Source organism: Saccopteryx leptura, chromosome 9 (genome assembly GCF_036850995.1).
Source record: "Saccopteryx leptura isolate mSacLep1 chromosome 9, mSacLep1_pri_phased_curated, whole genome shotgun sequence".
Taxonomy (NCBI): domain Eukaryota; kingdom Metazoa; phylum Chordata; class Mammalia; order Chiroptera; family Emballonuridae; genus Saccopteryx; species Saccopteryx leptura.
The window spans coordinates 89,951,813-89,966,628 of NC_089511.1; the positions used below are offsets into that span (position 1 = coordinate 89,951,813).

The 14,816-nt window shown below is 37.4% G+C and overlaps 1 protein-coding gene and 1 pseudogene across 2 annotated transcripts; both read right to left on the reverse strand.

Moving 5' to 3' along the window:
• Positions 1-1,619: 1,619 nt before the first annotated feature.
• On the reverse strand, positions 1,620-12,741 carry PTPN20 (protein tyrosine phosphatase non-receptor type 20). Of its 2 annotated transcripts, XM_066348993.1 has the most exons (4): positions 12,547-12,741; positions 8,752-8,967; positions 2,528-2,590; positions 1,620-1,685 (listed from the first exon to the last, which is right to left on the reverse strand). In XM_066348993.1, exons 1-4 carry the CDS (start codon positions 12,739-12,741, stop codon positions 1,620-1,622), a joined length of 540 nt encoding a protein of 179 aa, XP_066205090.1. The 2 variants fall into 2 exon arrangements, with proteins under 2 accessions (XP_066205090.1, XP_066205091.1); XM_066348994.1 differs by lacking the exon at positions 8,752-8,967.
• On the reverse strand, positions 6,613-6,755 carry LOC136381672 (small nucleolar RNA SNORA48; annotated as a pseudogene).
• Positions 12,742-14,816: the final 2,075 nt, after the last annotated feature.

A 14,816-nucleotide genomic window follows, 5' to 3' on the forward strand; every position in this document is an offset into this window, starting at 1 on the left:
TGTAAACATTTTAATTTGAATAACAGCATGCGATCCTCAAGAATACTGTTGTACATTATATCATTTTACAAAGAAACAGAAAGAAAGATTAGGAATACAAATATTAAAGGCCAATCATCAAAATTAAACTAATGTTTTTCATAGACTATTATTTAGATGAACAATGTAAATAGGTAGAATCTTCTATTTCATTTGATATAAAATACATTTCTGGCATATAATTAGTTTTAAAATTAAAATTATCAATTTTTTAATTTATTCAATTCAAATATTCTTTCAGCCAAGAGAACATTATAAGCCTCTTAAAAATTCAAGATTTACAGCTTAATATTAGAAATTTTCTCTATATAATACACAGAATATTCTGATCTGCACTAGTGACACTGTACAAAAACATGTGTCAATTGCCTTATAGCTTATAATCAAGTCTAAATGGTTATTAAAATTCCTTGATAAAATATCACTGTAATTGTATGAGGCAAAGTCCTATAATAAGATGAATGTAATAATGGCCACAATCTTTTCAAAAACAAAATATGGAAGTTTTTGTTTTTAAAACTATGAATTTGGTTTTCAAAAATTGGGTTCCCAAAACCAACTTCTAAATGTTACAGCAGAGGTAGGGAAGTAATAAAAATAAATGATTTAATGGGCCTCTGAAGGAAAAAATAACTTTCATAGATCTTAGTTTGAAAATATATCTGGCATAAGAGATATTCAGAATTATACAATAATGCTTGTATCAAAGTTTATTGGTCAGCTAAAGGGAAAAAATAAGAGGCAAGTAGAATGTAATATTTGCTTTCACCGAAGCAGACTAACATGTTAAGTGTTAGGGTGGGATAGGTAACACTCAAGCCAGGCACAGATTTCCTCTTGGACCATCTATATAAATATTTTATTTTAGTTTTGGACTGTTCCCAGCATGCTCATGTGATGGAGAGGAGGAACTCTGGCCGCCTACAAAATGCTTCCCAAACCAACAGGTCCCTTTGCAGTGGTTCTAGAAAGGCAGCTTGTCCTCTGAGGTCCCATAGGAGTGTGGAAGTATAGGAAAATGGAATCCAATTTGCAGAGCAAGTTAAACCATCCTAATGGGACTCTTTAGTGAATCGTTATTCAAATACCAGCTAAAAGTGCAGATTCTAGTTAAATTAACATGGATAAATATTTGTCCTGAAAATACCTGTAAGAAGTTATAATGTGAAGTTTACTGGACCTACATATTCCCAGAATCAGGGCTTTATAAGATCCTCAAAATCCTCAGCTACTTTTAGCTGTCTTTGCAAATAAATCTTAATAAATATAGGTCAAGTCCTTTACTGGGCTCTGGAATCCCTTCAACCAAATAGGCTACAGTTGTTTTAAGTAACTTTTATTTCATTGGAAAATCTGGGAGGATATTTTCATATTATCTAAGTAAAATCAGTATGTAAACATTGTTCACACCAAACCAAATGATGCTGTCTTTAGGGAGTTGTCAGAAAGAAAATTAAAGATACATCAAGAAAGCACATTGTACACATAAGCAAAGCCCTTCAGCATAGTATGGGCATGTCCTTCCCGAGGCAGCTGCAAGACTCTTGGTAATTTCAAGTGTGAGGCAACATGGGTCTTTGTTAATCTAAAGTCACAAACTTCTGAAGAACTGCAAGCACAATTTTATAACAAAAGTAATACTGCTCCTATGGACACACATATAAAAAACAACAGAATGTTAAGTAACTGAATACCAATATCCACTTACAGAAAACACATTTGTAATTTTCAACCACAAAGGCTAAGTTCCTAAAAGAGCAAACATTTAACTAAAAACTTATTTACATAAACAAAATTTTAAAAAATACATCAGAAATATAAATGATCACAATAATGTAGTTCTAGAACTAAAGGCTTAACTAAATAAAAGATAAACTGACTTTCTCTGTGTCCTTATATTTTCCCTGGATATAGCAAACTTTTTTTTTTTTGATACAACCTCAGGTTTCTTAGACAACACTAGTTCAAATAAAATCTTTCATATTATTCAATATTGGCCTAAAAGCAGGTCAACCTAAAGATTTAGGGGTTGTTTTCATTTCCATACTCTCTTAACACCCCCTCCCAATGATTAATGATTAACCTATGACAATAATATTGTTTTATGATGTGTCAATAGCTTTAATACTTTTGTGGCAAGTAAATATCCCAGGATTGCTATCTATAACTTTATGAAAAAAAAGTTGAGATATGTTACTTAAATAACTCAGCTTTATGGACAAAGCTTGTGTCTGGGTGACAGGAGACTTTGGTCTCCATCTGGGCTCCTTCACTTGCCATCCGAATGACCTTATGACAGGAACAGATGACATTGTCCTGAATTTGAATTCTACATCAGTAATATCAGAGCAAAACTGATGTCAACCTCCAAAGTGAGAATTCAGTGAAATCATATAGGTAAAAGAGCTTTATAAATTGTAATGTGTTACACAGTGTTCATTTTATAGTCATTATTCTTCAAATTAGAATTTATGAAGTGAGAGCTTACCTTAGTTTGAACCATGCCAGAACGTTGTTCTCTCATTTGGGCCACTATATTTCCGATGTTGAACTGCAACAGGATAATAGTGATTTTATATTATCCATATAGGGGGAAAGCATAAACCAAATGTGACCAAATGAGCACTCCATACTGCTTTCCAGTAAAAGAGATGTCAAGATTTAACCAGAAAGATCTCATTTTCAGTCATAAGAAAATATACTGTTTTTAGCCTCATCCTAATGGATAAGGAAGACTTGTTTAAATGGGTTTCCAGGAAAATGCAGGAAGCAATCATTTATAACAAGAAGTACTCTCCAAAAGAAATAACAACAAATTTTCCCCTGTGTATACTTTTCTGTTCTCCAAAGAGAGAACTTAAAGCAGCATTATAATTCTGGAAAAGACTGAAGCATAGAAGACTCTTTTTCTGGCCACAATAGTAGCACAGCTGTTTCTAATAAAAAGAGCCCTCTCAACTCAAATGGAGACCCTGAGCAACAGCTGGCTCAGCACCAGATTCTGCACATGTACACAGGGTGCTCTGTCTGGTGTAGTCGCTGAGCTGGTGCAGGTCTGTGGAAGGCTGTTACTGGTCCATGCAATGAGTTCAGAAACTAGACACAGTCTTAGAAATTCTTATGACAACCTGACACTGGCACAGCATCAAGAAGTGTCATCAGTGGGACAGTATATAGACCAGCGAGGGTGTTGCTAAATTTGCCTGGAGAGTCACATGGGTACTAGCTGAGGACCAATCTCATACAGCAAAACTATGCTGACACCTGAAAATTTTAAGGTTTGTCAATCATATCCCAAAATTATATAAAAATCAGAGAAAATGTAAACATTCTTTTATTTTTATAACTTGTTGTTTTTATAATAATTTTAAATTTTAATTTAGCCTTAAAATTTTTATATTGAAATTACATATACACAGTACGTTGCAAAAAAAAAAGTACAGAGAAATTTTGCTTATCATTAACCCAGTTTCCCCAAATTATACCCTCCAAGATAGCAATAGTATAATATCAAAACCAAGAAATTGATGTTGGTACAATCCACAAAGCTTATTCAGATGTTGCTGATTTTATATGCAAACTTTTGTGAGTGTGTGTGTATTTGGGTGTGTGTGTGTAGTTCTGTGCAATGTTATCATATGTGGAAATTCATGTAACTGGACCACAGTCAAGATGCATAATTTTTATGCCACAAGACTTTCTGATATTATCTGTTAGAACTACCCATGCATCAGAATACATAACCCTTGGCAACCAGCAATTCATTCTCCATTGCTATAGTTTGTTACTTCAAGAAGATTATATGAATGGAATAATATAATATCTAACCTTTTGGAATTGACTTTTTTTCGTTTAGCATAATTGCCTTGAGACCCATCAAAATTATTGTGTATGTTAATAGTTCTTCCCTTCTTACTGCTTAATAGTATTCTACAATCTGGAAATGTACCAGTTTTTAACTATCAACTTGTTGAAGGACATTGAGACTGCTTCCAGTTTGGGGCTGTCATGAATAGATCTGTTATGGATATCTGTGCACAGGTTTTTGTGAGAATCTCAGTTTTTATTTCTCTGGGATAAATACTCAAGGGTACTATTGTTGTAGTTATATGATTAAGTTTAGTTGGGTTTTTTTTTCTTAAGACATTGTAGCACTATTTTCCAGAATGGGTATACCGTTTTACATTCCATAAGTAATGCAGGATTAATCCAGTTTTTTAAAATCTTGATGAAGTTTTTTATATAACTATTTTTTATACTAGCCTTTCTGATAGATGTCCAGGGATATTTCATTATAGCTTTAATAGAGTTTTCCTAAAGGCTAATGAAACTGAGCATCTTTTCATGTGCATATTTGTCACCTATATATCCTCTTTTGTGAACTGTCTGTCCATGTCTTTTCTCCACTTTATAACTGGATAGATCTAGGGATTTTTAAAACAATTGAGTATGGAGGGCTCTTTATATATGCTAGATGTAAGACCATTGTGGGATGTATGGCTTACAGTACCGCCAGGTCTGCAGCCTGTCCTTTCACCCTCCTCACTCCAAAGAAAATGAAACAAAGTAAGTTAAAGCATGTGCAGGATCTGTCTGCTGAAAATGAGAAAGTGCTAATGAAAGAAATCAAAAAGCATAAATAAATGGATAGACATATACTTGAAAGATTCAAGATAGTAAAGATGTCAATTCTTCCCAAATTGATCTAGACTTAAAGCAATTCCTATAAAAATCCCTGTAAGGTTTTTTGTAGACATAGACAAACTAATTCTAAAATTTATATGGGAAGGCACATACCCTATAATCGTTTAAACAATTTTTACATGAGAAGAATCATTCTACCCAATGTGAGAACTTACTACATAACTACAGTCATCCAAAGCATGGTGCTGGCAAAGGATAAATGCATAGATCAATGGAACAGACTACAGAATCAGAAATAGGGCCACACAAACATGCCTCCTGATTTCTGACAAAGGGTCAAAAGCAATTCAATGCAGGAAGGATAGTCATTCAACAAACAGTGCTGGAAAAATTGAACATCTATAGGCTAGGCTAAAAAAGAAAAATAATGTCAACTTTGACCTAAACTTCACACCATTTACAAAAATTAACCTAAAATGGGTTATGGACTTAAATGTAAAACATAAAACTAAGGAACTTTCAGAAAACAGCAGAGGAAATATCCTTTGGGACATAGGCTGGTGATTACTTGGAAACCAAAGGCATGATCCATCAAAGGAAGTATTGATAAAATGAAACCTCATGCCTGATTGGTAATTTATGATTTAAGATTAGAAAAATTGTGGAAATAAAATTGTATTTATTTAACCTCAATTTACTGATGGCAATACAAGCTTCACAGGACTGTCTTGTCAAGAAAAGATAGCTCTCTGAACACAGCTGTCGTGATTACACTAATGATGTTACAGAAGTGACTGCAGAGAAACACAGACCAAAAATGTTTATGACACTTTTACCTGGAATTATGATTCCTCACATAGGGAGTTGTACAGCCATGAATAACTGAATTGCTAAAACCACACTTGTGTTAATTGCAAAGATGTATTGGCTAACAAACAAAGCAACCATTAATATTAATTGTACATAAAAAAGATAATTTCAAAGACAAAAGAATTATTTTAAAAATATTGAATAAAATAGCCAACAGAAACTGATGTTCAATATTTCACATGTAGTATTAATGCTCTGCAGGCTTAAAAATAACACTTTGAATTGCTAAGACTAAAAAGTCATATAGTTGTTAAGATGACAATAAAAGACTGTATTTAAGACATTTTCTTGAAAATATTGGGTAAATACAGAGATTGGCAAAAGTAGGTTTACTCAATATTATAAGTACATGAAAGTTTATTCTTGTATTATTAGTTATTAATTATTGTATTATTTATTATTATTAACCTACTTCTGCTTACTACTGTATGTGGCAAAAAAGTTAAAGTACCATTTTCTAATGACACCACAGCTTGATGAATTCAGGGGCTGGTTAATGATATGGAGTGGTACTAATTTATGAAACAAAAGTAGTCAATTGTTTACCATTGAAACTGAATGAATGAATGTATAGATATTGCTTACATAGAGATTCTTTCAGAATATGTGTGATTTGAACATGATGAGATACAAAGAAAGAATTCTTTTTTTTTTTTCAGTGTAATTACTAACAAACACAACTAGTTCTAAACTGTATAAAAATGCAAAGTACCACATTGTAAACAAGTTTTGCATAGGATGATGTTCTGGTAGCAGAGCTGCAGTGAGCAGAAAACAGTCTAAGGTAGTTACATGGATTAAAGAATTTACGCCCGAAGGTAAATCAAGGCACAGCTTCATCAAGGAAACATAAACCTTCCAGATGCACTAAACTGGTGATGCACTTAGTGGTGTTGTAAGGATTTTAATTATGTAAAATTTGGGATTACACCCTTCATTATATAATCGTATGGTAATTGACAATTAACAACTATTGCTGCATTCTGAAGATGGTGAGAGGGAAAGTTCTGTAGAGGGCACTGAACTTCAGAGCCTCTTTGTGTTTTGGGAATTTTGTTTCCATGAGCCCCAGGCATGAAATAGGTCTGGACACCAGCACCACGTCCAGCTAGGAGAACAAAGACTACATGTCTGCTTTGCTCCTGACTGATACAGGAGCAACTCCACCAATCAGGTGTCTCCTGGCCCACTGCCTGGGAGTTGATTTCAGGGATTTTTTTAAGCAGGCTTGATTATAAATGAAAATGGCCATAAAAATAACAATTAATGAAGGGAAACAGACAGTTACATATTCTCAGATTTCCAATCCTTTAGAGTTATAACTAATAAACTAATCCTAAAATGTCAGTGGTCACAACTTGTCCAGGCACATGTGGTTGGTACACAGTTCACAGCATGTAAGACTCCCCACGTGAGTTCTACAATACGCACACTGGTCTATACCCACTCAACACCGCCAAAAAGCTGGTCATGCTCTTGAAAGGTGTAGCAATATATCAGAGCACCTTGAATGTTTCTAAATGCTTGCTCTCCATTTCCATAAACTCATCTTGCAGCAGGTAACAGGCATCACAGATTGATGCTGGGTCGAGACCACACTTGGAGTAGCTCTGGTGGACAAGATTTCTTAAAGGAGTGGAGAGGGCCATCAATAAGAATATCTGACAGTTCAAGGCTCTCTGGAAAGCCAATAAGGAAACAACGGATACATTTCCTATTTTGGAACCACAATATTTTGTCAACTCTAAGCATCCTTGATTGCAAAATGTATCATTTATGAACTGCAAAGGAAAACACTGTCAATTAAACTGACAGATGACTTATTAGAAAACACATTTAGAGTTTAAAGAAGGTATAATGTAGGGAAAAACAATTCTCCTTCAGGTCATGAAATATAATATTTACTGTTTTTACAGTTTCTACAAGGGATATAAAATAAAGATAAATATAAATAAACTACTTAAGAAATTATGATGAAAATATATATAAAAGAAAAATTACATGAATGCATTTTCTGCTAAAGGAATAAACAAATATTAGTTATGGGAATAGATAACATCAGACGCAAACTTTTAGCATTTTTGAGAACATTTGTCTCTTCTGGGTGGGGGAGCACCCAGTTTATATTCATTGTTTTTAACAAAGCTCTGAGTCTGCTCTGGAAACCCACTCCTTTCTCATTCTCAACCTCATGGCCCGGAGGAGTCCTGACTGGCTTAACCGACCAGCGTTGCCCAGTTCAGGAAGAGGCCACCACCCAATTGGAAATGGTGAAATGCTAAGAGGGTTTGGGCTCGAGATTCTGAGAGGAAGAAAATTCCCTCTGTCCTCCTGGAGTTACTTTCCTCCCATATAATTTAGCTTGAGGACAGTGAGATCCAGTACCCACTGGCTGTCACAGGAAGAGCCTGTCACTGCTGGGGTACAGTGACATAAAGTCTGAGAGAGAAGAGTCTGACATTTGTCCTGACAACAGCATATCTCTCTAGACTTTGTCTGCCAGGGGAGATGCCCCATTGCTTCCTTTTCACATGACTAAGAAGGGCATTTTCATATTCTTTGTGAGTGTTTATAGTACAAGTCACTTTTCCCCCAGGGCCTGCTGCTTGGTAAGTAAATACATGTTTTCCCCTCCTCACTTCTACACACAGAGAAAGAGTTCAGGAAGTAAGCCTTTCTGACCACAGATCCGAAGCAACTTTCCCCAATCAGTTTAATCAATAATAAAGGTAATAGTATAATTATCATATCTCTAATTCTTGTCTCTATTTCTTAGCTGGTTCTAAATTAAGAGGAAAGTAAAGAATTGTTAATGATTGACTCAAACCCAAAAATATTATTATCCTTATTTTATATATTAAAAAACACTGGGTTTTAGAGAGGATGAGAAATTAAAAATAGGCATACTTCATCGACATTCTCTAGAATGATTGGAAAACCTGTACCGGTTGGGTGGAGGGCAGAAAGAGGAAAATGAACTCACATTTACTGTGTGTATACTATGTTCTAAGCCATTCATTTGCATTATGTACTTGAACCCTCACAACCACCTCCAGGAACCTGCAGTGGTTAAGTGAGAAGCTCATATCTGTTCACTAAGTCACTCTTGAAGGCCAAATATTAGCCTTCAGCTATTAGAAGGCTGTTAAAGCAGAGTGTGTATTAACACGGGTTTATCTGCTTATTTTGCACACTTACTGAAAAGTTCTTCTCAATGGCACAGAGAACAACATCCACACATAGGAACACCCCCGTTCGGCCCACACCAGCACTGCAGTGAACAACAATGGGTCCTGTCAAGTGGCTCTTCCTCACATAACGAACATACTTTATGAAGCCCTCTGCTGGGGCAGGAGTGCCATGGTCTGGCCAGTTAGTGAACTGCAGGTGTTTTACAAAGAGAGAAGCTCCTGTCTGTTGAGAAATGAGAGTCACAGAAAAGGGGTAGGAGAAAGGGAAAGAGAAGGAAAGGGAGAGGGAGAGAAAAAAGATTTATTAATCTCTTATATTAGAGATCTCATTTCAGCTTCTAATATACTACCACTAATAATAATAAAAATAGCCATATGATAATACAATAAAAAAAATAAGAATACTGACAGGTAACATGAATAGAGCACTTATTATGTTCCAGGTACTGTACCAGGAACTTCAAATGAATTGCCTCTTTTAATCCTCACATCAATCCTGGGAGGTAGCACTATTTTATCCTCCATTTACAGATAAAAAAGTAAGGATTAGAGTGATTGAGAGATATATGCTAGGTCAGAAGGCTCATAGTTAGATCTGGGATAATCATGTAGGCCTCTTGAATTCAAATCTATCCATCTTTCTTCCACACTATGAAGCTGAAGGAAAAACAAGAACCCCAAAGATGGCCTAACATGTTAGGAATAATGTAGAATAGCAATCTATCTTAGCTTAAATATCATGATACTAAATTCAATTAAAATAGGTAGGTGCTATCAAGTTGCTTGACTTGGAGACAGCAGTCTACTCTGGCTATGAGGACAAGGTGGTTAATGACCTTGTGAGTGGACTGTGGCCCTGACTCTTGCACTGAACTCCCAGGAAGTGGACTCATAAAACTCTTCTCAAAGTTCATAGATAAAACATTCTGAGTTTACCCAACCTCTTCCGTTTTCCCAATGTGAATCCCTCATTTTATCTCCCTGAGGACCCTCATGAAAAAACTCAGGAGGGGTCTCTCACTACCCTTCTGCTTCCTTCTAAGTTCCAAATAGGAAACTCAAGTTTGAATCATTAGTACATGAAACTCAATGATGAAAACATTACTTGAAAATCCTGTGAAGGCATGAATTTTAGAATAACTCTCAGGCTATCACTAGTTCACTAAGTCCCTCCTGCTACTGCTGACCACTGGAAGTCTGCCGAGAAGTAGGCCTTACTGCTTTCTTGACCCAGTGCCAGGAAGTCAGAAACTCTGTTGTATATTCTCCAAACATGGGCCACCTGGTTCCAATCTTGCAGGCCTCAGCCCAAAGGCCACCATCTTATGTCCCCCCCAGCCAAGACTGCATAAGTGGACTCAGGATTTGATTCCTTGCAGATAGATCATTCATCTGTGCCCCCACCTGGCCTATATTTTCCAATCATGCTGCCTTCTCCTGCCATAGCATGTATCACATGTCATTTGGAAATAATGTGCTGGTATCCTCCTTCTACACTAGACTGTAATGTTCTAAAAGTTGAGGCTGTCTGCTTTATATTTCCAGCACCTGACATAATACCTGGTTAATAGGAAGGAATCAACAGGTATTAGGGGAATGAGGGATCGGGCAAATCCCCGGGTATGCAGAGCAAACACAATACCTAGCACACAGCCAGCAAGCTCTGCATCTATGTCAGCCATTATTATTCTTGACGTCCCTGCTCCCCACTCTGGGCTTTAGCCCTCCTCATACTCCTCCCTCCAGTCCATCATTCCCCATCCCTCCCTACTCCTCTAGCTCTTCAACTTCTCCCTTTGTACTCAGGTCTCCCATCTCACAGTGATCTTGTGAGAAAACCTTAACCACCTCCCTAGATGTTTTTTTTTCCATTTCTTTCCCTTGCCTCCCACAGGGACTTGACTTTCTGCAGCCTCTCTGATCAAGGCTGCCTGTTTGCCCATGCCCCAGCTCCACTGCCCACTCCTGTTTCCAATTCACTGTTTCTTCTTCTTGAATAAACCCTCTCTTCCTTTTGAGTGTCATACCTCTTAGCTTCATCTTCTTATTACTATCACCCAGTGCTAAACCTCCTGCCTGATCTACAACATCACGGAAGACCCTGACCTTTCTCTGCCCCAGGTTCTGATATCACCCAGGACAAGTTCCAGGTCTCAGCAGCTTAAAAGACATTCTAATCTCACAATACTTTTATTTCTCTCTTGCAGAGGAGACCCACTCCTTTCTTCTGGTCTCCACAGTGATGACCACTTTTTGGACAAACAAGTACTCATTATGCCCAGTATCCAGCATCTTCCAGGTCTTAGTACCCACCATCACTTTCTGACCAGAAGCTTGTGTTTGTGCTTCACTTCAACTCTACAATGATGTGACCAAATGGGGCTCTCCTGTCCTTTTCATCCTCCATTTCCTCCTAGGTGACTGGCCCCTGACTCCATCCACCTCCCTAAATTAAGATTCCATGACTAATTCTCTGAATCATTCTCTTACAAACTGTCAACTCCTTTTATCAGTTGACTCTTGCCACATATTCTGGACACTGTCCCACCCAGGGCCAGTCCCATAACCTCTGTACAGAAACCCATGGTTAGGCTGCTCAGAAGAAAATCACATAGTTGCATATTTTATTGCATTTGCAAATGTTGGGTTCTGACCTCGGCGCCTCCAGCAGCCCTTTCCCTGCCCATTGTCTGTGCTCCAATCAACTTCTTTGCTGATGAATCCAAGCCCATCACTTTTTCAAGCTTCTTGTTTAACTCCCATCCCCTTCAGTCTTGTTGAATACATGTATCACTTGCTAATAAATTCACTTAGAGAAATGTCACTCATCACTTTCTCCTATAAATTATTCCTTTTTTTATTTTCCTAGTCTATTAGAGAAAAAAAATCTATGAATTATTCCAGACAACACTTCCCATCTGTGCTGTCCAATATGGCAGCCACTAGTAACATGTGACTGCTGCAAGTAAGAAACAAATTGGTTATTTTATATAAGTTTAAATAATATAATTTAAACTTAAATAGCTGCATGTGGCACCTTCTTACTAAAGTTCTTCAATGTCCCCCAATTACCTTCATAATAAAGCTGGGCTCCTTAGCTGAAGCCCAAGGTGTTTCGTGTTCTAACTTGTCCCTACTCACTTTCTAGAGCCTCATCTCATCTCTCGCTGCTCCTTGGCATTGTGGTTTTCCATTCCAGTAACATGTAACTGTTTCCATTTCCTTACACATGCCCCATGCTACTTTACATCTTGAACACCCACCTCCTCTTTCCACCTTTCTCATTAGGGTAATTCTTAACCCAGATGTCGTCTCCTCCAGCAAACCTTCCCCAAAACCCCAAGTGATGCTAAGTACTCCCTTCTAAACCCTCCAGTCCTCCATACAAACTTCAGTATCACCACTGAACACAGTAACTGGAAGTATCCGTGAGCAAACCATACTCTCTACTACTCAGTCAGTACTGACAATGCCTGGCACAGTGATTAGTGTGCCTGAGAGACTCCGTATACAACCATCACACTGGGCAGACGCAGCTAAACTACATCCCAGGATCAGGCCACTGCCAGTACTTGCTCTCCTTGCCCCCTGTCCCCCTTCAATGGTTTCCTCTCTTCAGACAGAGTTTGGTTAGGCACAAGGATAAGTGGTGGTGTCTTAGCTTCTGGTACCAGAAAGAAGTAAAAATAAGTTATTTAACAAGCATCTCCAATCTACATCCTACCCTACCCATAACTTTTCGTCCTGATACCTGTGCTTCTATAATAAAATATATATCCAATACTGATTTTTAGAAACTTACAGACTTCCTCACAACTTGAAATATCCGAATGATGAAATACTGCAGTATCTGGTAGTTCTGCAGGGAGATAGAGCAGCTTTTCAATTCCAAAGGCTTCTTCACAGAAATGGGCCAATATTTGTGGCATTTGATAACTTCACCTTCTATCTCTCTGGTTATCATGACAATAACATTAGAGTTATTTTCCAAAATCATTTGCCAAAAGTCATCTGTGGTGTCTGGCAGTGGTCCTTGGGTGGCAATATAAAAATATTCTTCTCCAGAATTGATTACTCTAATGTAACTAGCGTTAATGTAGTCCTTGTTTTCTCCAAGAGGAACACGTGTTGAATCATCTATTACAAAAACAGAAACATCGGTTAGACAAGGAAAAGCAAGAGATGCAGCACATCTAGACTCATTGAGAGCATTTCAGACGGATAAATTCCTGTATCTTTTTGGCCAACAGAAAAGATGGCAGAGGAGTTTCTTTCCAAAAAGCATTATTTTGAGTCCATGAATTTAAATTCTTCCCAATTGGCATGACCTAAGACATATACAATTAGGAGATTTTTTTTTAATCAGTTTCTCCTAAGCAGAGAAGGATGCCATCAGATTCCAGACACATGTGGGATTTCCCTCAGGTATGGCATATGTAAAACTAGGCCTAAAGAGGTCCCTACTAGTCTGTAGCTGAACACAGCTAAGGAGGAGCTCCCTGGGGGAACAAGTGAAAAACATTCTCCTACAAATCCAAGAACCTGCAAACCCAAAGCAGCCAAGGCCAGGGGGCAAAACCAACAACAAAAACTGAGAACTGAGGTAATTGAAAATACAAACACTAGGACTAACACAATTCTATTAATGCCACACACACAAGGCAGCAGTCTGCTATGTCAATGCTCAGCCTTCACCTGGTGAAGCGCCGTGCTAATCACAGCAAAGATTTTATGGAAAAGGATGCTATGAAGGGGATTTTCTCCAAGTAACATAGGACTCATCTAACATGAGCTATTACAACAAATATGAGAGGAAGAAAACCGATTACTTGACTCACTAATAGACTCCACTGGCCCAGGTGCTCTTTCTTCACCTTACAGGGACATCAAGAGCTCTGGCTCTATGTCTGTTCCCACATGTAGAGTATGATTGCCCTCAGCAAAGGAAGGACCTTCCCTGCCCTGTAGCCTGTGCCTACTAAAGTTATGTGCACCACTTATCTAGCAAATATGCTATGACCAAGAAAATTAAAAAGGGTCTTACACAATTTCTGACAGAATTCTTATCAAATTCCAATGCAGAAAACATAAACCATCTTTTGTAAATGTGAATAAATAAGAAAAATTACTAGATATATAAAGATATACGGTACTTCACAAAAGGAGACCATTCTAAGGAATCATAGCAAATGCCTTCCTTTCTATAAGAAGAAAAAATGCTTTAAAAAATCCTATTTCTATTTGATAGATAAAGAACTTATACAAGTCAACACCAAAAAGACAAATAACCCAATTTAAAAATGGGCCAACGACCTTAATAGACACTTCTCAAAGAGGACATATAGATCGTCACTAGACATATGAAAAGATGCTCAATGTCACTAATCATCAGAAAGATGTAAAATTAAAACCATAATGAGATACCACTTAACACCTGTCAGAATGGTTAAAATCAATAAATCAACAAACAACAAGTGCTGGCGAGGATGTGGAGAAAAGGGAACCCTCCTGCACTGCTGGTGGGAATGCAGACTCGTGCAGCCTCTGTGGAAAACAGTATGGAGGTTGCTCAAAAAATTAAATATGGAACTGCCTTTGACCCAATGATCCAACTCTTGGAAATACGTATATCCAAAGAAACCCAAAACGCTAACTGGAAAGAATATGGACACCCTTGTGTTCATTACAGTGTTATTTACAATAGCCAAGATCTGGAACTATCCTAACTTCCCATCAGTGGGTGAATGACTAAAAAAGCTGTGGCACACTGACACAATAGAATACTACTCAGCCATAAAAAAAACAGGGAACTCTTACCTTCTGGGACAGCATGGATGGGCCTAGATATTATTAAACTAAGTGAAATAAGCCAGGCAGAGAAAGACAAGTACCATAGGATCTCACTTATATGTGGAATTTAATGAACACAATAAACTGATGAACAAGATAGAAACAGAGCAAGGTCCCAGGGAACAGACTGACAGCTGTCAGAGGGAAGGGGGCTGGATGAAATAAGATGAAAGGATTAAGCAAAAATATATATGTATAGATATATATAATAACACATAGACA